The sequence below is a fragment of the Chiloscyllium plagiosum genome, unplaced genomic scaffold (genome assembly GCF_037043375.1).
Source record: "Chiloscyllium plagiosum isolate Xiang-an unplaced genomic scaffold, Cpla_swu_hap1 HiC_scaffold_19, whole genome shotgun sequence".
Taxonomy (NCBI): Eukaryota; Metazoa; Chordata; class Chondrichthyes; order Orectolobiformes; family Hemiscylliidae; genus Chiloscyllium; species Chiloscyllium plagiosum.
In genome coordinates this window covers 4,323,155-4,346,737 of record NW_028270157.1, presented here as the reverse complement: position 1 = coordinate 4,346,737, position 23,583 = coordinate 4,323,155, and the positions used below count along the sequence as shown (strand labels likewise).

The window sequence follows — 23,583 nt, the reverse complement described above, 5'->3', positions numbered from 1 at the left end:
CTGTGCTAAATTGGAGAGTATCAGAACAGAATTAACAGCTTAAACCTAGGTATCAATGAGCTGCTGTGGGCCATCCTCTGTTTGTTTTTGTCATCTTCACAATCTTCTGATTTCCTAGCGCTCTTGGCCATTTTATAGGCTTTCTATTTTTCTCTGATACATTTTCTGACTTTCTTTGTCAGCCATGGCTGTCTAATTCCCGCCCCCCCCCCCTCCCTTACTCATCCCCAGGGATGAACCTCTGTACTGTGTCCTCAATTACACCCGGAAATCCCTGCATTATTGCTCTACTGTCTTCCCCACTAGGCTCTGCTTCCAGTCGATTTTCGTTAGTTCCTCTCTCATGCCCTTGTAATTACCTTTATTTAACTGTAACACCATTTTATCTTCTCTCTTTCAAAATGCAGACTGAACTCTACCATATTATGATTGCTGCCTCCTAAGTGTTCCCTTACTTTAAGCTCTTTTATAAAGTCTGGCTCATTACATAACACTAAGTCCAGAATAGCCTGCTCCCTTTTGGGATCCATCACATGCTGTTCCAAAAAGCCATCCTGTAAGCATTCCATGAATTCCCTTTCTTTGGATCCACCGGCAACATTATTCACCCAGTCCCTTTGCATATTGAAGTCCCCCATGATCACCATGACCTTGACTTTCTGACATGTCCTATGTATTTCCTGGTACATCTTGCGCCCCTGGTCCTGACCACTGCTGGGAGGTCTGTACATAACTCCCATTATGGGTTTTTGTGCCTTTATGGTTTCTCAACTCCACCACACAGACTCCACATCATCTGACCCTATGTCATTCACTGCCATAGATTTAATTTCATTCTTAACTAACAAGGCAACCCCGCCCTCTCTGCCCACCTCCCTGTCTTTTCGATCTACCAATCTACCATCTCCATCAATCATCAATCATCAATCATCAACCCTGTCTCGACAGCAGGAGGGAATTTCAGGAGCAGTCTGAAAATGAGGTGTCAGCCTGGTACGTCTACAAAACAGGACATGAATATAAATATTAGAAACAGTATGCAATCACAGTTAAACATTGGACAACTAGCAGATGTGTTCTAAGCTCCGAAGGCCTGCCACATCCGGTCATGAATGATGGTGGACAATTTAACTAACACAAGGTGGCTCCACAAATATCCTCACCTTCAATAGATCTCATTTCATCAGTGCAAAAGATAAGGCTGAAGCATTTGCATTCATCTACAGCTAGAAGTGATGATCCATCTCATCCACCTCCAGATGACTCCAGCATCACAGATGCCAGTCTTTAATCAATATAATTCACTTCACAAGACTCTAAAATACATCTGGCGACTACTGCAAAGACTATGGGCCATGACAACATTCTGGCAATAATACTAAAGAATTATGCTCAGAACTTGCTGTTCCCCTAGCCAAGCTGGTCCAGTACAGTTACAACACTGGCATCTACCAGACAATGTGGAAAATTGCCCAGATTTCTCCTGTACATAAAAAGCAAGATAAATCCAACCGGCGAATTACCAACTCATTGGTGTATCCTTGATTATTGACAGTGCTATCAAGCCTCACTTACTCAACAACATGCTGCTCATCAATACTCAGTCTGGGTCCCAGCAGGGCCATTCAGTTCCTGACGACATTACATCCTTGATTCAAAATAGGATAAAATTGGATCCACTGTTGCTTGTTAATTATATAAATGATTTGGATGAGAATATCAGATGCATAGTCCGTAAGTTTGTGGATGACACCAAATTGGTGGTACAGTGGATAGTGAAGAAGGTTATCTCAGAGTACAAGTGGATCTTGATCAGATGGGCTATTGGGCCAAGGAGTGGCAGATGGATTTTAATTTATTAAGTGTGAGGTGTTACATTTTGGTAAGACAAACCAGAGCATAACATTTAATGGTAGTGCCCTGGGGAGTGTTGTTGAACAGAGAGATCCAGGGGTTCAGGTGCATAATTAGTTGAAAGTGGTGTCACAGGTAGACAGGGGGTGAAGAAGGCATTTAGCACACTTCCCTTCATTGGTCAGAGCATTGAGTACAGGAGTTGGGATGTCACGTTATGGCTGACATCACATTGATAAGGCCAAATTTGCAGCAGTGTATACAATGCTGGCCGCCCTGCTATAGGGAGAATGTTTATCAAACTGGAAAGAGTGCAAAGAAAATTTACAAGCATGTTACCAAGACTGGAGGGTTTGAGTTATAAGGAGAGGCCGGACAGCCTGGGACCTTTTTCACTGGACTGTAGGAAGCTGAGAGGTGACCTTATAAAATCAGAAGAGGCATAGATAAGGTGAATAGCCAAGGTCTTTTTCCCAGGCTAGGGAATTCCGAAACTAGAGGGCATAATTTTAAGGTGACAGAGGAAAGATTTGAAAGGGATCTGAGGGGCAACTTTTTTCACAGAGTTGAGTTACATATAGGGAACAAACTGACAGAGGAACTTATAGAGGCGGGTACAATTACAACATTTAAAAGACATTTGGACAGGTACATGAATATGAAAAGTTTAGCTGGAAGTTGGTGAAATGCAGGCATATGGGAGTACTCCAGTTTAGGAAATCTGGTCAGCATGGTTGAGTTGGGCCGCAGGATCTGTTTTCACGCTGTATTACTGTATGAGTAGGCCGCTTGAGGTGAGGTGCAAGTTAACGCCAAGGTAGCGTTTCATTGAGTATAGTATCCAGGACCCTGGAAAAACCTAACTCAATCAGCAAAACATATTCTCAACTGTTGGAGTCATAGTTGCAGAAAGGAAGATATTGTGGTTGTTGAAGGTCAGACATCACAGCTCTAGGACATCTCTGCAGGAGTTCCTCAGGGTCGTGTCCTAGGCCCAACCACCTTCAGCTGCTTCAACAATGACCCTCCCTCCATCATAAGGTCAGAAGTGGGAATATTTTCTGATGAATGTACAATGTTCAGCAACATTTATGACTCATTTCATATTGAAGCAGTACATGTCCATATGTAACAAGATCTGAACAATGTCCAGATATGGGCTGGCAAATGGCAAGTAACATTCAAGCAACATGTAATAAGTTCCAGGCAATAACTACCTCCAACAAGAGACAATCGAATGAGTTCTTCATATTCAATGGTATTACCATCGCTGAATACCCATTGATCAACATACCAGGGGTTACTATTAACTAAAATCTGAATTGGGCTAGCTATGTAAATACTGTAGCTACAAGAGCAGGTCAGAGCTAGGAACCCTGCAGTGAGTAATTCACCTTCTCTCTCCCCAAAACCTGACTACTGTTTACAAGGCACAAGTCCAGGAGTGTAATGGAATACTCCCCACTTGCCTGGATGAATGCAGCTCCAACAGCACTCAAAACGTTTGACATCATCTAGGACAAAGCAGCCCACTTGACTGACATCCCATCTGCTTCAAAACCTCATCGATGCTCAGTAGCAGCAGTGTGTACTTTCTACAAGATGCACTGCAGACAGTCAGCAAGGCTCCTCAAACAGCACCTTCCAAACCCATGACCACTTCCATCTAGAACGACAAGGACAGCAGATACACAGAAACACCACCCCCTGCAAGTTCCACTCCAAGGCACTCAAAAGCCCGATTTGCAAAAGTATCTTGCTCGTCCAGAATCATTGTGTCAAAATCCTGAAATTTTCTCCCAAAAAGCAATGTGGATATATCTACCCAATTGAAAGACTGTGGCAATTCAAGGAGATGGTTCATCATCACCTTCTCCAGGGCAATGACAAATGATAATAAATGCTAACCAACCCCATGAAATGAATAAACAATAGAGCTGCTCACATGGGTCCATTCAGTTCCAGGCAAGATACTCTCTCTTACCATCCTCTGTACCTAGTTCTGCTGAATAAAGCCTATTGCTTCTCACTCAGTAATGTAGCTCAGACATTACTACAATGTACAATTCCCTGGAGTCTACAGCTTTCAGTGTCTTGAAATTCCCTCTCTCTTCACCTCTGTCTCATCCTTCAACCTGTGACCTGGTTTGTAGTCACCTTTCTGGATGTTTCTGTCTGAGGTTCTTTATTAATCTTTGACTGCATACATATCTGTGGTGGTAATTGGTATGTTTTAAAGGTGCTATACTAATGTAAGTAGATTGTTGTTGCTGGTAGTGCCATGGTGTGATGACACAGTGGGGAGATGCTCAAAGAGTGGGCTATTCTCATTGTTCCACACACTTACCTTGGCTCTGGCTATCCTCAGTTCAAGGGTTTTGAAATCCACATTTCCAATCAGTGACCTCATGAATCCCCTGTGAGAGGGAAGATAGATGCAAATGGTTCAATATCAGACTTACGGTAACTGCTAAAGGACAAATCTCACCAAAATGTACTTGAGCAGCCAGCAAACCAATTACAAATAGATAAAACTGACAAAGAAAGAAAGAGCTTGCATTTCCATGCCACTTTTTCATGAGTTCAGCACATCCCTAAGAATTTTTTACAGCCACTGAATTAATGCAGAATTGCAGTCACTGATGTCCCTTCCTGGTGCTCTGTCAGAGCAAGAAGGACATTTGTCACAGAGCCTCAGATTAGGAGAGAGATGGAGAGGTAAAACAAGAGGAAGAGAAAGGCTGGAACAGAGAGGGCTGAGGTCAGTGAGCGATAAAGGGAATGGAAGAAGGCAAGTAAAAATCACTGATATCATACAAGAAACACTACAGGAAATTAGTGCACAGCAAGCTCCCAATCAGCAATGTGATGATGACTAGATAATCGGCTGGAGTGATGTTAGTTGAGGGATAAATGTTGTCCAGGAAACTAATAAGACTAAGAAGTAGGACAAAGAGTAGGCTATTCAGCCCATTCAGTCTTGTCAGCTATGAGATCACTGCTGATCTCATTATCATCAGCCCCACTTTCCTGCTTTCCCCCATAACTCTCCATTCCTGTACTGATTAAAAATCCGTCTATCTCAGCATTGAATGCACTTAAAGACCCAGCCTCGACAACCCCCCGCAGTAAAGAATTCCACTACCTTTTAAGAGAAGAAATTCAGACTTGGAAGCCAGTCGGATTTTCTTTAATATAGTGCGACTTGTCTGTCATGCTCACACACAAAGGCTTTTTATTTTGACATCGCAGCTGAAAGTGCTGCCTCTGACATTGCATGGCACCTCAGAAGCATAGAAAATAGGAGCAGGAGTAGGCCGTTCAGCCCTTCGAGCTTGCTCCACCATTCAATATGATCAACTCAATACCCTGGCCCTGCTTTCCCCCCTTATTCTTTGATCCCTTTAGCCCAAACTGCTACGTATAATTGCTTCTTGAAATCACACAATGTTTTGGTTTAGACTGCTTTCTGTGGCAGATAATTCCACAGGTTCACCATTGTCTGGGTGAAGATTAGAGTGGTGCTGGATAAGCACAGCAGGTCAGGCAGCATCCGAGGAGCAGGAAAAGTCAACATTTCGGGCAAAAGCCCTTCATCAGGAATGAGCCCGAAATGTCGATTTTTCCTGCTCCTCAGATGCTGCCTGACCTACTGTGCTTTTCCAGCACCACTCCAATCTTGACTCTAATCTCCAGCATCTGCAGTACTCACATTTGCCCACTCTTTGGGTGAAGACATTTCTACTTGGTGTTAGTCCAGGAACATCAGCTGAAATTAGGTCTTCATGTTTCTGGAGTGACACACAATTACCTGGCTGGGAGATGGTAGTGCTGTGCATTGAGACACACTGTCACTGTAAGTACCATGGTTATTATTCAGAATAAATAATCCTGTAGTCATGGGCTCAATGTTCAACTGTGGTCAATTGTGAGATCAAAGTGAGTAAATCAGAGCAAGCATCAGGAAAGTATGACTGGAGAAGCTAATGGATTGTGATAAAAATCCACTTGATTCACTGATGTCCTCCAGGTACATCAGCGCAAGGCTTCTGTTAATGGAGCTATAATCCTGAGAGTGGGAGGCTTTGAATTCCAATAAAAATTTGGTTGCTGCAAAACTGATCATGAAAGCCCAAACTAATGCCTTTTTAGGGAAGGAAGGCTGCTTTTCTTACGTGATCCAGGGATGTACAATGTGATTCCAGACCCACAATAATGGCCTTGACACCTAACTGTCTCTGAAATAGCCAATCAGTTGTAACAACTCAGGAAAACCAAGAGATGGGCCCCAATGGACAGACTTGTTCACAAGGTACAAAGGACACAGACTGAACATTAAGAAAGTGCAGCTTTGAACTCTGATTTTCTTTTGAATGGACTGGCTGGATGGCAGCTCCTCATCTGAAGCTGCATTCTGATCATTTACGTTTGAACTTAAACCTGGTTGTTGTCACCTCAGGGACGAGACAGAGCTCAGCAGAGCAATGTCATTCTTTAAGTGAGGCAGTTAACTTTTGTGTGGTATTCATGATAATCATGATGGTGAGCAAGGCTGATGGCATTGTGATTGCTTACAGACATGGGCTGGTGCTGGGTCCAAACAATAAAGAGGACACAGTCTGATTTCGGAAGAGTAACGGATAAAAACGTCTGCTACAGTGGCAGACTCTATCCTCACCCGCTGCTTGACAATGAAAAGGTTTCACCATAATTAAGCAGAAACAAAAAGTGATTCTGTTTTACCACGCTGTTCCTTGCTATATACTGCATGACAGCATTTAGTCCTGCATTGCCTGTACACTAATGAGCTCCCAAACTGATTATTAAGCAGCAGAGGTAAAATACTCCAATCTCGTGTTTGAACGGTTAATGTTCCACCGTTAGAGAAGCAGCACACACAGGAGGCAACACTGACAGAAAATAATGTCGACAGGAACGGTAACGATCCTGCAAAACGGACAGTGAATTGCTGTCACCAGACAATGACCGTAAGCCAAGCACGAAACCCTGTATGAGCTGGGACAAATCAGCGCAGATCAGTGCAATTACTTTCATCTGTTTTTGGCACTGACCATGAGATTACAGGAGTGTGACTGATGTTGAATAAAACAGCAGCATGCATTTATATAGCACCTTTATACATTGCAATGAACCCTCCCAAGGTACCCTACTGGGGCAGTATGGAATATAAATTGACACTGAGCTGATGAGGTGATGTTAGTACAGGTGACTAAATGCTTAGTCAAAGAGGTGAGTTAATGGAGTGTCTTAAAGCAGAAAAAAAAAAGAAAACTAGAGAGACGGAGATTCATGGAAAGGAATTCCAGAGCTGAGGGCCCAGGCAGCTAAAGTCATGGCACCAGTGGTGGAGGAATGCATTTATCCAAAACATTCTTGTTTAGTCCTACAGAACCTGAGTGTTGCTGAAGCTTTTCATTTTGCTCTCATCAGGACAATTCACAAGAATGCCGAAGTAAGGGGAACACAACATTTATTCTGTGTTGAGTGACATTTGGTCAGCAAGTCAACTATTTCATAGAGGCATTTCCATTGAGAATGTACCAGTTAGTGATGATTGCTAACATCACCCTCCAGGATGGTACTACCCATATCAGATCATTTCTCACTGAATATCAAGGAAACTCATGGAAGGCCCTAAAATGATCCAGAAATGTACCCAGTGTCCCACAGGTTACCCTGGAAGGGTAAGACAGCTCAAACATTTAAGTAACCAGTGAAGCTAGCTGTTTCACACTGCTACAGTGACATGAATAGTGTTCATCACTATCAAGAAAAGATGCTCTACCTATTCTAAACACTGCATAGTTTAATGGAGAAAGGACTGCTGGAAACTTATGGACTGTGGAAGGAATGGCCACACATTTGAAAACAAGTTCCTCGAGGTCTTTGTGAGTTATGTTTACACTGCTTTTGCACGCAGCGGGGACGTGAGAAGGACAGTTTGTACTGGATGTGTGTGCAGAGTGAGATTTGGCTAGCGACAGGTAGCTGACTGGTTTGTACAATTACAATCAATTGTATTTGCCAAAGGTCATCAGCCTGACGGGAGTTCTTGGATTAGTTTCTGAGCAGCAGAATAGATTGTGAGCGTGAATGATACAAAGGCAGACGTTTTCCAGTCTGACAGAAACCCCTGGTCTGTTAGAGGATCAGATGCTCTCTGTCTCTCTATGCATAAAAGCTGAAATTGCCAAAACCTGAAGAAAGCCAGCTATTCTCTCCCAACAGTGGTCATAAGCTTGTTGCATTTATTGAGTAACTAAGAGACTTTGTAATTTGGAGCACAATCACCCTGTGCCTCTTACAAAGAAGTGATAGAACGTGGAGAAAAGAACTCAAAGAATAGAAGGCATGGGAAAGCAAAAAATGAACACCATAACAAAGCCTGCAGATTGAACTGTATCTCCCTGTTTTTCCCTCCACCCATAGTACCAATAACTCTTCATTTGTCTGTATGCATGCATAGGGGTTTAAACGGGGGTTAGAGTTTCAACTAGTAGAATTATAGAATAGCTTTTGGTTTTGTTTACCTTTGTCTAAAACATATGCATTTTTAATAAACAGTAGTTAAGAATAGGAACCTGAGCAGTATGTTCTATTAACCTGACTATCAGACAAGTAAATTTAGAACATAGCACATTTTGATTAAAACATTAACTTTGTGACAGACTCAGGCGTACTGGAGCTTGATACTCTGTGCACTTTCCCAATATGGTCAGAACAACACCGGAGGTCTTATAGAGTCATAAAGTCATAGAGATGTACAGCACAAAAACAGACCCTTCAGTCTAACTCGTCCATGCTGACCAGATATCCCAACCCAATCTAGTCCCACCTGCCAGCATCTGACCCATATTCCTCCAAACCCTTCCTATTCATATACCCATCCAGATGCCTTTTAAATGTTGCAATTGTACCAGCCTCCATCACTTCCTCTGGCAGCTCATTCCATACACATACCACCCTCTGTGTGAAAAAGTTGTCCCTTAGGTCTCTTCTATATCTTTCCCCTCTTATCCTATGCCTTCTCGTTCTGGACTTCCTCACCCCAGGGAAAGACTTTGTCTATTTACCCTATCCATGCCCCTCATAATTTTGTAAATCTCTATAAGGTCACCCCTCAGCCTCCGATGCTCCAAGGAAAACAGCCCCAGCCTGTTCAGCCTCTCACTGTAGCTCAGATCCTCCAACCCTGGCAACATCCTTGTAAATCTTTTCTGAACCCTTTCAAGTTTCACAACATTTTTCTGATAGATAGGAGACCAGAATTGTACACAATATTCCAACAGTAGCCTAACCTGTATAGCCGCAACATGACCTTCCAACCCCTGTACTCAATACTCTGACCAATAAAGGAAAGCATACCAAACGCCTTCTTCACTATCCACTTTCAAGGAGCTATGAACCTGCACTCCAAGGTCTCTTTGCTCAGCAACATTCCCAGGACCTTGCCATTAAGTGTATAAGTCCTGCTAAGATTTGCTTTCCAAAAATGCAGCACCTCACATTTCTTTAAATTAAACTCCATCTGCCACTTCTCAGCCCATTGGCCCATCTGGTCCAGATCCTGTTGTAATCTGTGGTAGCCTTCTTCGCTGTCCACTACACCTCCAATGTTGGTGTCATCTGCAAAATTACTAACTATACCTCTTATGCTCGCATCCAAATCATTTATATAAGTGATGAAAAGTCATGGACCCAGCACATCCTTGTGGCACTCCACTGGTCACAGGCCTCCAGTCTAAAAAACAACCCTCCACCACCACCCTCTGTCTGCTATCTTTGAGCCAGTTCTGTATCCAAATGGCGCATTCTCCCTGTGTTCCATGAGATCTAACCTTGCTAACCAGTCTCCCATGGGGAACCTTGTCGATCGCCTTACTGAAGTCCACATAGATCACATCTACCGCTCTGCCCTCATCAATCCTCTTTGGTACTTCTTCAAAAAACTCAATCAAGTTTGTGAGACATAATTTTCCATGCATAAAACCATGTTGACTATCCCTAATCAGTCCTTGCCTTTCCAAATACATGTACATCCTGTCCCTCAGGATTCCCTCCAACAACTTGCCCATCACTGACATCAGGCTCACTGGTCTATAGTTCCCTGGCTTGTCCTTACCACCTTTCTTAAACAGTGGCACCATGTTAGCCAACCTCCAGTCTTCCGGCACCTCACCTATGACTATCAATGATACAAATATCTCAGCAAAAGACCTAGCAATCACTTCCCTAGCTTCCCACAGAGTGTTAGGGTACACCTGATCAGGTCATGTGGATTTATCCACTTTTATGCGTTTCAAGGCATCCAGCATTTCCTCCTCTGTAATATGGACATTTTTCAAGATGTCACCATCTATTTCACTATATTCTATATCCTCCATAACCTTTTCCAAAGTAACTATTGATGCAAAATACTCATTTAGTATTTCTCCCATCTCCAGTGACTCCACAAAAAGGCTGCCTTGCTAATCTTTGAGGGGAAAGTGAGGACTGCAGATGCTGGAGATCAGAGCTGAAAATATGTTGCTGGAAAAGCGCAGCAGGTCAGGCAGCATCCAAGGAGCAGGAGAATCGACGTTTCGGGAGAAGGGCTCATGCCCGAAACATCGATTCTTCTGATCTTTGAGGGGTCCTATTCTCTCCCTGGTGACCCTTTTGTCCTTAATGTATTTGTAAAAACCCTTTGGATTCTCCTTAACTCTATTTGTCAAAGCTATCCCATGTCCCCATTTTGCCCTCCTGATTTCCCTCTTAAGTATACTCCTACTGCCTTTATACTCTTCTAAGGATTCACCCGATCTATCCTGTCTATACCTGACATATGCTTCCTTCTTTTTCTTAACCAAACCCTCAATTTCTTTAGTCATCCAGCAGTCCCTATATCTCCCAGCCTTTCCTTTCATCCTAACAGGAATATACTTTCTCTGGATTCTTGTTATCTCATTTCTGAAGGCTTCCCATTTTCCATCCATCCCTTTACGTAAGAACATCTGCCCCCAATCAGCTTTTGAAAGATTTTGCCTAATGCCGTTAAAATTGGCCTTCCTCCAATTTAGAAATTCAACTTTTAGATCTGGTCTATCCTTTTCCATCTCTAATTTAAAACGAATAGAGTTATAGTCGCTGGCCTGAAAGTGCTCCCCCACTAACACCTCAGTCATCTGGCCTGCCTTATTTCCCAAGAATAGGTCAAGTTTTGCACATTCTCTAGTATGTATATCCACATACTGAATCAGAAACTTTTATTGTACGCACTTAACAAAGTCCTCTCCATCTGAACCCTTAACACTATGGCAATCCCAGTCTATATTTGGAAAGTTAAAATCCCTTACCATAACCACCCTATTATTCTTACAGATAACTGAGATCTCCTTACAAGTTTGTTTCTCAATTTTTCTATAATCCCAATAAGATTAGATTAGATTCCCTACAGTGTGGAAACAGGCCCTTCAGCCGAACAAGTCCACACCGACCCTCCGAAGAGTAACCCACCCAGTCCCATTTCCTTCTGACTAACGCATCTAACACTTTGGGCAATTTAGCATGGCCAATTCACCTAACCTGCACATCTTTGGACTGTGGGAGGAAACCGGAGCACCCGGAGGAAACCCACGCAGACACGGGGAGAATGTGCAAACTCCACACAGACAGTCACCCGAGGCTGAAATCGGACCTGGGACCCTGGTGCTGTGACGCAGCAGTGCTAACCACTGAGCCAACGTGCCACCCTTTCTTATTTCTCAGTTCCACTCAAATAACTTCCCTGGATGTATTTCTGGGAATATCCTCCCTCAGCACAGCTGTAATGCTATCCCTTACCAAAAACGCCATTCCCCCTCCTCTATTGCCTCCCTTTCTGTCCTTCCTGTAGCATTTGTAACCTGGAACATTAAGCTGCCAGTCCTGCCCATCCCTGAGCCATGTTTCCGTAATTGCTATGGTATCCCAGTCCCATGATCCTAACCATGCCCAGAGTTCATCTGCCTTCCCTGTTAGGCCTCTTGCTTTGAAATAAATGCAGTTTAATTTATCAGTTCTATCTTGCTCTCTGCTTTGTATCTGCCTCCCCTGACTGTTTGACTCGCCTTTGTTCTCAACTGTACCAGTCTCATATTGAAATCTTTCCTCACTATCTCCCTGGATCCCACCTCCCCCGCACCCCAACTTTATTAATTTAAATTGTCCCGAGCAGCTCTAGGAAATCTCCCTGCCAGTATATTAGTCCCCTTCCAATGTAGGTGCAATCTGTCCTTCTTGTACAGATCACTTCCAACATAAAACAGCTTCCAATGATCCAAAAATGTGAATCCTTCTCCCATACACCAGCTCCGCAGCCATGCATTCATCTGCTCTGTTTTCCTCTTTCTGCCCTCAGTAGCTCTTAGCACCGGGATTAATCCAGATATTACTACTCTTGAGGACCTCCTTTTTAAATTCCTGCCTAACTATCTGCAATCTCCCTTCAGAATCTCAACCTTTTCCCTTCCTATGTCATTGTTTCCAACTATACAATGACCTCCTGCTGGCCCCTCTCCTCCTTGAGAACATTCTGCACCCTCTCCGAGATATCCTTGATCCTCGCAGCAGTTAAGCAACACACCATTCAGATTTTTCACTGCTGGCCTTGGACTAGAGAGTCCCCTAACACAATCTATCGCTTGGAACCCGACGTACCTCTCATTACATTAGAGCTCGTCTCAATACCAGAAACTTAGCTGTTCATGCTATGTTCCCCTGAGATTCCATCACCCACTACATTTTCTAAAACAGCATACCTGTTTGAAATGGGGATCGCCACAGAAGACTCCTGCACTACTTGCCTACCTCTCTTACCTTTCCTGGAGTTAACCCATCTATGTGACTGTATCTGAGACTTTCCCCCTTCCTATAACTGCCATCCATCACATCCCCTTGCTCTTGTAAATTCCTCATTGCCTCTAACTGCCTTTCCAACTGATAGGATTCGCAACCAATAGCATTTATTGCACATATAATCCTCAGCAACATGTAAACTCTCCCTAAACTCCCACATCCGACAAGAAGAGCATATCACTCTACTATAGGCCATTTTTGCTTCTTTCGATCTACAGACCCAGAAAATAGCACTGTCTTATTCCTCTACAAAACACTGCTCCAGGTTAAAGTAATACTCATGGCTTATATTTTAAGTGTAATCAAGAGACAAAGCACAATAAAACATATAATCAAGAAAGAACCCACTCCACTCACTATTGCAGACTTTCTGTAAGGTCATGCTTAAATATTCACTTCTCTTTCTATGCTGTGACCTCTCCCAGATAGGTTCCCCGAAGATTAGTTGTGAATTTCACTGTTTTTTAATTTTCCCAGATGCACTCCGATGTCCAGAATTACATGAATTCAAACAGCAAAGGCAGTAACTGCACAGGTTCACTGCTCTGTCAGTTCGCAGTGTGGGTTTCTTTCTCTGTCTCTCTCTCTCTCTCTCTCCTGCACTGACCATTGTCAGTTCTTCTCCCTTTTGAAAGTGCTTGCTTTGACTTTTTTTTCTCCAAGTTCCAAAACAATGCAATAGTGTATAAAACAGTAATTGCTGCTCCTGGAATTCGAGGAAATCACCTCCAACACCTAAAATAACTCAAAAAAGGAGCAGCTGTTACAGCCAAATATTCTTCCCGTCCTCCATCTTGGATTACCCAGAATCCTATTGGCCAAGATCATCGCAAAACCGATGCAATGAAGATTTGGATGCAGTATAATTAAGTGATAATGGCGAAGAAAACACCAGGTTCTGTATTACAAATAAGAAATTGCAATAACTTCCTGCAGATAGCAGAGTTATCCCTGACACTTTGAAATTAAACTGAAAAGGTCTGGTTAGTTGAGTTGGCAGGAAGGTTGGAGTGAAGCTACTTGCTAAGGCTAGAAAGACCGACAGAATTGAAATTCTAGTACAATAATTGTGTTTCGCAGAAATATAACAGACACCAGGTATTCCATGCAGTGAAATGTCAGAATCAGGTAGCATTGGTTTGGTTAAAGTTTGAGCATGTGGAAAAATTAAAACAACTTGAAATTAATATGCTGAAGACAGAATTCCAATGGGGAAAATAAGAAACTGAAAAGAAAATTAGAAAACTCAAATTAGCTTTGCAGATGAGAAAGGAAGAGAGGGATAAGGAACTTTACCTTAAAATAATGGAGTTGTTGTGGCCTCCTCTATATTGGGGAGACAGGCCGCCTACTTGCGGAATGTTTCAGAGAACACCTCTGGAACACCTGGACCAACCAACCCAACCACCCCGTGGCTCAACACTTCAACTCCCCCTCCCACTCCACCAAGGACATGCAGGTCCTTGGACTCCTCCATCGCCAGACCATAGCAACACGATGGCTGGAGGAAGAGCGCCTCATCTTCCGCCTAGGAACCCTCCAACCACAAGGGATGAACTCAGATTTCTCCAGTTTCCTCATTTCCCCTCCCCCCACCTTGTCTCAGTCCCAACCCTTGAACTCAGCACCACCTTCCTAACCTGCAATCTTCTTCCTGACCTCTCCGCCCCCATCCCCACTCTGGCCTATCACCCTCACCTTAACCTCCTTCCACCTATCGCATTTCCAACGCCCCTCCCCCAAGTCCCTCCTCCCTACCTTTATCTTAGCCTGCTTGGCACACTTTCCTCATTCCTGAAGAAGGGCTCATGCCCGAAACGTCAATTCTCCTGCTCCTTGGATGCTGCCTGACCTGCTGCACTTTTTCAGCAACACATTTTCAGCTCTGATCTCCAGCATCTGCAGTCCTCACTTTCTCCTCCAAATGATGTAGCCAAGCTCATAACTATTCTATGGGAATCAGGGCTATTCAAACTGGGGAAAAAAAAGATTTCTCTCCAGTGAAAACAAAACTGTCATAGAATCCTCATGCTGTGGGAATAGGCCATTCATTCAAAAGGCCCACACAGATCATCTGAAGAGCAACCATCCAGACCCACACTCCCCCTACCCTAGCCCTGCATTTCTCATGTCTAACAGACCTAACTGACACATCCCTGGACACTATGGGCAATTTAGCATGGCCAATCCACCAAACCTGCACATCTTTGAACTGTGAGAGGAAACTGGAGGAAACCCACGCAGACACGGGGAGAATGTGCAACTCCACACAGACAGTCGCCCAAGGCTGGAATTGAACCCGGGTCCATGGTGCTACGAGGCAGCACAGCAGTGCTAACCACTGAGCCACTGTGCTGCTCCAAAAGCACTAAATAGGATAGGTGAAGAGTGTATTCCTGATGAAAGGCTTTTGCCCGAAACATCAATTTTCCTGCTCCTCGGATGCTGCCTGACCTGCTGTGCTTTTAAGCGTCACTCTAATCTAGACTCTGGTTTCCAGCATCTGCAGTCCTTACTTTTGCCTGGGAGAATATATTCCAGTTCCACTGTACAAGATCCAATTGGAGTGTGACTTGCCTGGACTAGTGCTCATTGGAGTAGATAAGAAATTACTTCTGGGTGGAGTTGAAATACTCCTGGCAGGAGTGAAAGTCATAGTTTTGCCTATAACCATAGAAAGTCCAATTCAGGTTAAAGAGATGGAATAGTTGCAGGAACAGGTTCTGGATATTTTTCCATCCTGCACAGTGACCACAGCAATGGCTGAACAAAAGTCCATCCCCAGAAGTCACCGTGATACTGCAAGAAGATATTCAGGCAGCTGAAACTCGATTTAAGAATGAGGTTAATTCAAAAGAAATGTTTGAATGCTTTCATTAATTGAGGCTCAGGAACTGGATTCAGAATTAAGTAGGTTTGCACAGACAGCTCCCCACACTGAAGCTGAGGCTGAGGAGTTCTGGAGAGTTATATAACATTAGTCCAGCGGGAGCACTGTGTGGGTTTGGTCTGCATACCGTAGGAGGGATATGATTGCACTTGGTGCACTGGTACAGAAGGAATTCACCAGGATGTTGCTTGGGCTGGAGCAATTCAGTGATGAAGAGAGCCAAGATAGGCTGGGTTATTTACTGAGAGTGGGAAAGGCTGAGGGGAGATCTGATTGAAGTGTACAAAGTTCTGAGGGGCTTAGACAGGGTACGAAGGGAGAACATTCGCAAATTTTAGGGGCATTTAAGTCGTCATTGGACAGGCATATGGACATACATGGAATAGTATAGGTGGAATGGGCTTCAGATTAGTATGACAGGGCGGCGCAACATCGAGGGTCGAAGGGCCTGTACTGTGCTGTAATGTTCTATGTTCCATGTTCTATGTAACTGTTTCTCCTTAGTAGAGGAGTAGGGGACACAGTTTTAAGATAAAAGGGTCAGGAGGTGCAGAGAGATTTGAGGAAAGGTATTTTCACTGCAGAAGGTGGTGAGTATCTGGAACTCACTGCGTAAAAGGGTTGTAGAGTCGGGAACCCTCAAGACACTTAAGCGATATTTTGATGAGTAAATGAAATGTCATAGAATATAAGACTATAGCCCAAGTCATGGCAAATGTGATTAGAATAAAATCATCATAGTCCCAGAGGATGATAGGGCTAGTCCCTCATTAGAAAGAGAAGTGACTGGTGGTGATATTAATCTGAAAGTCACACAGCTCTGGTGAGGGAGTGTGTTTGAGAGTGTGGGACCTTTGCAGTAACTTCAACTAGGATGGAAATTCAACATGCATTGTTGGCAATTCCACAGATGCACAACCCTTTTGGTAAAGAAGTTCCTCCTCAACTCAGTCCTACATCTGCTCCCCCTTATTTTGAGGTTATGCCCCTTCATTCTAGTTTCACCCACCAGTGGAAACAACTGTCCTGCTTCTAACTTATCTATTCCCTTCATAATTGTATCTGCATCAATAAGATCCTGCCTCATTCGTCTAAATTCCATGAGTATAGTCCTTGTCTACTCAATCTCTCCTCATTAGCCAATCTCTCAACTCCAGAATCAACCTAGTGAACCCCCTCTGCACGCCCTCCAGTGCCAGTACATCCTTTCGCAAGTACATGCAGTACTCCAGGTGTGGCCTCGCCAGCACCCTGTGCAGCTGTGACATAACCTCCATCTCTCTAGCAATGAAGGACAATATTTCATTTGCCTTCTTAATTACCTGCTGCATCTGCAAACCACCTTTTTGTGATTCATGCACAAGAACATCCAGGTCCCTCTGAGCAGCATGCTGCAATTTTTCATTATTTAAATAATAGTCCAGTTTGCTGTTATTCCAACCAAAATGGAGTACCTCACATTTACCAACATTGTACTCCATCTACCAGACCCCTGCCCATTCTCTTAATCTATGTATATCCTTCTACAGACTTTCAGTGTCCTCTGCACCCTTTGCTCTCACTCATCTTAGTGTCATCTGTGAACTTTGACACACTATACTTAGTCCCCAACTCTAAATCATCCTAGTAAATGATAAACAATTGTGATCCCAACACTGATCCCTGAGGCACACCACTAGCCATTGATTGCCAACCAGAAAAACATCTATTTATCTGGATAAAACATCATCCTTATCATTTGAGCCAAGATAAGCAAGTTCAAGTGCAAATGAAAAATCAGTATGTGGTGGAAAATTGTTTGACCAAATCTAATCAACTCAGCTGGAGCTCATCGGTAGTACTACTTCCTAAACTAGATGATTTAATTGTTAATTCAGATTTACACCATCCAATGTATTTTGCTTTAGTGTTGAGTAGAAAGTGAGGACTGCAGATGCTGGAGATCAGAGCTGAAAATGTGTTGCTGGAAAAACGCAGCAATCAGTCAGAATCCAAGGAGCAGGAGAATCGACATTTCGGGCATGAGCCCTTCTTCAGGAATTGAGTGTTGAGTGGTCAATGGGATAAAGGGATATTAGAGAAAATTGACCCACAGTTTGTGAACCACCTCACACTAGAACAGTACAGTGAATTGACATTGCACATCTAGACGGAGTGAGGAATCCAATGTTTGGGTCAAATCCTGCCAATTTCACCCAAACCATGGTATTTCTTTAGGAACCATTACCTCGGGTATCCAAAGGACAGAACAAGTGTAGGAAACTGGAATGCGCTGCCTGGTAAGGTAGTGGAGGCCAGATGGGCTGAAGGGCCTTTTCTGTACTAAATGACTATAACAGTCTTTCTCATTGTGTTCCCTTTAAACTGACAGAGAGCACAGCAAAGGGTGAGCAATGATCTGACCCACTGTTAACCCAACTTCCAGTCCCTTACAGCCCTCTATTAATTAAGCAATCCATAAAGAGGTTATTGCAGAGGGAAACACTTCCAGTATTTGCACCCATGCTGTGTAATGTTCTTTTATTTTCTTATTTAAATTCTTCTGTTCTGCAGCTTTTTCATTTCAAAATGAAAATAGTACAAACATAGAAACATAGAAGTTAGGAGCAGGAGTAGGCCATTCGGCCCTTCGAGCCAGCTCTGCCTTTCATTGTGATTATGGCTGATCATTAGGCTCAATACCCTAAACCCACCCTCCCACCATATCCCTTGATCCCTTTAGCCACAAGAGCTATATCTACTGTCTTCTTCAAAACACATAATGTCTGGCCTCAACTACTTTCTGTGGTAGAGAGATCCACAGGCTCCCCACTCTCTGGATGAAGACATTCCCCCTCATCTCAATCTAAAATATTTACCCTTTAACCTTAAGTGATGGACACTGGCTCTGAACTTCAGGAACACCCTTCCTGCATCTGCCCTGTCTACTCCTTTTCGAATTTTAGAGGTTTCTATGAGATCCCCCTCATTCTTCTGAACTCCGGTGAATACAATCCTAATCGACTCAATCTCTACTCATAAGCAGCCTTTGGTGGGATGGCAGTAGATAGTGGAAGCAGCTTGGATGATTGGGGTTGTGTTTGTATATAAACTCTTCATACCTGTGAAGGAGCTTTCAAGGGGCTGTCTTTTTGCCCTGTTCACCTTCCCCTGCTCATTCCCCAGATTATAACGACAACTACATTTCTTTCTTGCTATTTTGGATTGAGGACCAAACAAGGGAAACAGGCTGCTGTGTAATCAGGATCAAAATAAATAATTTTACAACATTTGAAACAGCAAAAGCAGTAGAAGGTCCTGCATTCTTTAAAATAATAAGATTGAATCCTTAAGATCTACCTGAGAGATTGGACAGGAACTTGGTTTTAACATTTCATCCAAAACATGGAATCTCCGACAGTACAGCATCCTTCACTATGAAGACTAGTGGAGTCAGCGTAGAGTTTTGTGTTCAAGATTTTGGAACAAGACTTGATCTCCAATGTTTGAGGGGTGACAGTGCAAGTTAAACAAAGTTATCAAACTATCTATTGAGAAATATTTATTGAGAGTGGAACAATGCTGTCAATTTACAGCTGAAATGAGGATATTTTAACAATGCAGTCAAAGCTTATCCACTGGTTACTAATGGCCACTTGTAAATTAGTATTTTAGGATTAGCCACTTTTAAAAGCAGCAGGAATTAGCTGTTAAAATTAGGATGGATTTAATACACCAACTCTAATTGCGATAGCTTTTCACATTAGCTCTGCTTTTCTATAACCTCAGCATATTGACAAAGCACAGACTGGTTCTCCGGGTTAATTCCAAGAGAGGGGAAATCAGAATTGGAGCCAAAACACATTCTCAACAGCCAGAGATTCAGAGAAAAAGAGACAGGCTCGGAAACCGCCTCAGTTGGAAATCCGGGAGGGAAGATCCAGATTTCCACCTCAATTTCTTGATACATCTCCCAATTCACAAATGCTCACACCAACACCAGTATATCGTGAAATGCATCTGATTATCCTAAATAAAATGTGATTTTGCCAGAATAATATGACTTTTCATGCAACCATTCATGATGTATTTTTAGTAATTAAATGCCAGATTTCCACTGTTTAGTTTGGCAGTTATGGTCTAAATGATAAGACAAGACCATTACTAATCCTCACATCATTGTCATTTATGTTATGCAGAAAAGGTTGGATAAATGAGGGTTGTTGGAGCTAAACTCATCCCGGGAGGTAGGGAATACTCCATCACATTCTGGATTAGTGGTGCTGGAAGAGCACAGCAATTCAGGCAGCATCCGAGGACAGGCAAAGGGCCCGAAACGTCGATTTTGCCTGTCCTCGGATGCTGCCTGAATTGCTGTGCTCTTCCAGCACCACTAATCCTGCAGTCATTGTTTTTACCTTTTAATACTCCATCACACTCCTGGCTTGTGTTGCGTAGATGTAGACAGGCTTTAAGGAGTCCGGATGTGAGTTAATCACTGTAGAATTCTCAGATTCTGACCCATCCAGTAGAATCATGGAACCATAGAATCCCTACAGTGTGGAAGCAGGCCATTCGACTCATCGAGTCACACTGACCCTCCGAAAAGCATCTTACCCAGACCCACCCCTTACCTTATCCCTGTAACCCTGCATTTCCCATTGCCAATCCACCTGGCCTGCACATCTTTGGATTGTGGGAGGACACCGGAGCACCCAGAGGAAATCCACGCAGACACGGGGAGAATGTGCAAACTCCAGGGCCAGAACGGTGAGTGGTTTGCAGAAGAATGTGGAAGAGGTAGTGTTCCCATGTTTAGATCAGAGTGGTGCTGGAAAAGTACAGCAGATCAAGCAGCATCCTGCTGAAGGGCTTTTGCCCGAAACGTTGATTTTCCTGCTCCTCAGATGCTTTTCCAGCACCACTCTGATCTAAACTTTGGTTTCCAGCATCTGCAGTCCTCACTTTTGCCTAGTGTTCCCATATATCTGCTGCCATAGATTCAAACAGCATGGAAGCAGACCCTTCAGCCCAACTCCTCTTTGCTGACCAAGTTTCCCAAACTAAACCAGTCTTATTTGCCAACATTTGGCCCATATCCCTCTAAACCATTACTATACATGTACCTGTCCAAATATCTTTTAAATGTTGTGACTATACCTGCATCTACTACTTCCTCTGGCTGCCCATTCCATATATGCACCACCCCCTGTGTGAAAAAGTTGCCCCTCAGGTCCCTTTTAAATTTTCCTCCAATCACCTTAAAATTATGTCCTCTAATTTTGAACTCCTCTATTCTGGGAAAAATATCTTTGCTATTCACCTTATCTATGCCCCCATGATTTTATAAAACTCTACAAGGTCACTCCTCAACATCCTACGCTCCAATAAAAAAACGTTTCAGCCTATCCAGCATCACCTTATAACTCAAGCCCTCCAGTCACAATAATATCATTGGAATTTTTTTCTGCACCCTCTCCAATTTAATAATGTCCTTCCTATAGCAAGGCAACCAGACTGTACGCAGTACTCCAGAAGTGGCCTCACCAATGTCCTGTATAGAGGTTGCAGATTCAGAAGCTGCTGTCACAGGAGCCTTGTTAAGTTGTTGCAGTGTATCTTGTAGATGGTACACACTGCTTCCACTGTGTGTTGGTGAAGACAGTGAACTTTGAAAGTGGGAGATGAGGGGTCAATCAAGCAGGATGCTTTGTACTGGATGGTGTCTGAAATAACTCCACAGTATCCCATCACCAAGTCCCCCTTTATTTAGATGGGGAGAGTCCTTGACACTGATCCAACTCTCCAAGTGAACAGGATCTCTGACACTCCTGTTTATATCTGTCAGCCAGGGCTTCCTGATTGGACCAGATTAACAGCACAAATCAAGGAACTCATATTCTATGAGGTCCGCCTGGTTGACGTCTTTACAACCACTACAGTGTCAAGCTTTGAGTGCTGTTGGAGCTGTTCCTGTCCTGGCAAATGGGGCTTATTCCATCACACTCCTGAATTATGTATACAGCGATGCCATTATCAGATGTGGCTGCAGAAACTAAGCAACCCTTTGAATGAAGCTCACAATTACAAAGTTCATTCTGAAAAATGACTGAGGTTTTCCAGGAACAAAATTTAATATTTTAAATGTGATGCATCAGGCTAAATTATGCACTTTTCAAAGTGTTCAATTTAATTCAGAGGTGTCCCAACTATGACCCTTAGGTTATTGAAACACATGAACTATGTGCTCTGGCCTGATAGTTAACTGTCTGTCCACCTCAGCAGCATTTTCTGTGACAAGGGTGGACACCACTTCCAGAGTCGAGAGTGTGGTGCTGGAAAAGCACAGCAGGTTGGGAGTGAATACCCTCTGTTGTAGATGTGGAAGCAATTCCAAAACTGGAGTGTCCTCTCCAGAGTGAGTAAATAGTTTGGAGATCCTGAATTTCCCAAAAATGAGGAAATTCAACACCCGTGGTACTCCAGGCCCATTGTTAAGTAATGTAGTCCCATTTCTGCACTGCCTTGTTCTGGTGCAACATTGTGGACCTGGAGGTTTTATTGAAAAAAAGATATGCCATCAAATATTTTCATTTGTGCACCAGGCCAGATACAAGCGTATCAAATTTCAAAGGAAACAATAACTTATATGGTATGAGAAACAGGGTGTGGAGGGTGGACATAGATTGGTTAAGGTGTCATTATGAAGAATGTTATTGTAAAGCTTTTGTTGCAATTCAAGGAAAGCAAGTTGGTTCTGATTGGTCAAGACATGTCTTGGGGAACATTCAAGGGAACAATATTCCCCCCAAGTTGTTGTTTAATTGAGAAGGTACAACGCCTGGTACATGAGCCAGCAGCATTGTGAGCCTGACTGATAATTATAATTTAATTGCTCGAATAATTCTTGGCAGACCCAGAATTGAGTAAAATATTGAGTAACAGTGGCATAAAAATGGAGATTGTGTTATGACACTAAATTGTGGATTACACTCCACCAAGATGTCTCTGTTCATAAATGACTTTAACAAAACTCCCTAAACCTAGATTAACTTAGGCAACCCCTACACCTGCCAACACGCTGGAATTACACAAAGACAGACCCTTGCAACAATATGGGTTTAGATCAGGGTGGTGCTGGAAAAGCACAGCAGGTCAGGCAGCATCCGATGAGCAGGAAAATCGACGTTTCGGGCAAAACCCCTTCATCAGGACATTCCTGATGAAGGGCTTTTGCCCGAAACGTTGATTCTCCTGCTCCTCGGATGCTGCCTGACCTGCTGTGCTTTTCCAGCACCACCCTGATCTAAACTCTGGTTTCCAACATCTGCAGTCCTCACTTTTGCCTACTTGCATCAAAATGGACCCATTGCAGATAGGGCCTTGTAAGGTAGAATTCGACATCAGAACAGGGAAAACCAGGAAAGAACCCTCGAGTTAGCACAGCGACTGAAGGACTCCATGATTACATAAAACAGAACATTCTCAGCAGCTGAATATACATTTACCCTGTAAATATAAATTTCTTCAGAATCAGTGAGTGTCTCAAATGGGACCATTTCTTTCAGAGTTATTACTAGTTCGGCACAAGACAAGTAGCCATCATTATCTTTATCCATCTATAAGACAATTGAGACAGGAAAAAAAGAATCAGGAAGGAGTCTTAACAAGAAATAGACAGAATAGATCAAGAACCATCGACACAAACATCAGGATAAATACAATGGTTAACTCTAACATATTACATCATGAGGAGAAATGTCTCCTCATCTCGGTTCTAAATCGAACTGTCCATTAAGGACCTGATCAGGTGTACCCTACAACTTCATGGGAAGCTAAGGAGGTCATTACTGGGACTTTTGCTGAGATATTTGTATCATCGATAGTCACAGGTGAGGTGCCGGAAGACTGAAGGTTGGCTAACATGGTGCCACTATTTAAGAAAGGTGGTAAGGACAAGCCAG

At 43.2% G+C, this 23,583-nt stretch overlaps 1 protein-coding gene across 1 annotated transcript in view; it reads right to left on the bottom strand.

Moving 5' to 3' along the window:
- LOC148146706 (uncharacterized) overlaps positions 1–23,187 on the bottom strand; it is a 59,801-nt gene extending 36,614 nt beyond the window's left edge. The window contains 3 exon segments of the mRNA XM_087997549.1: positions 4,202–4,271; positions 22,092–22,168; positions 23,128–23,187. Of these exon segments, the coding sequence (XP_087853675.1) occupies positions 4,202–4,271; positions 22,092–22,168; positions 23,128–23,178 (198 nt within the window). The 5' untranslated portion in view covers positions 23,179–23,187.
- Positions 23,188–23,583: the final 396 nt, after the last annotated feature.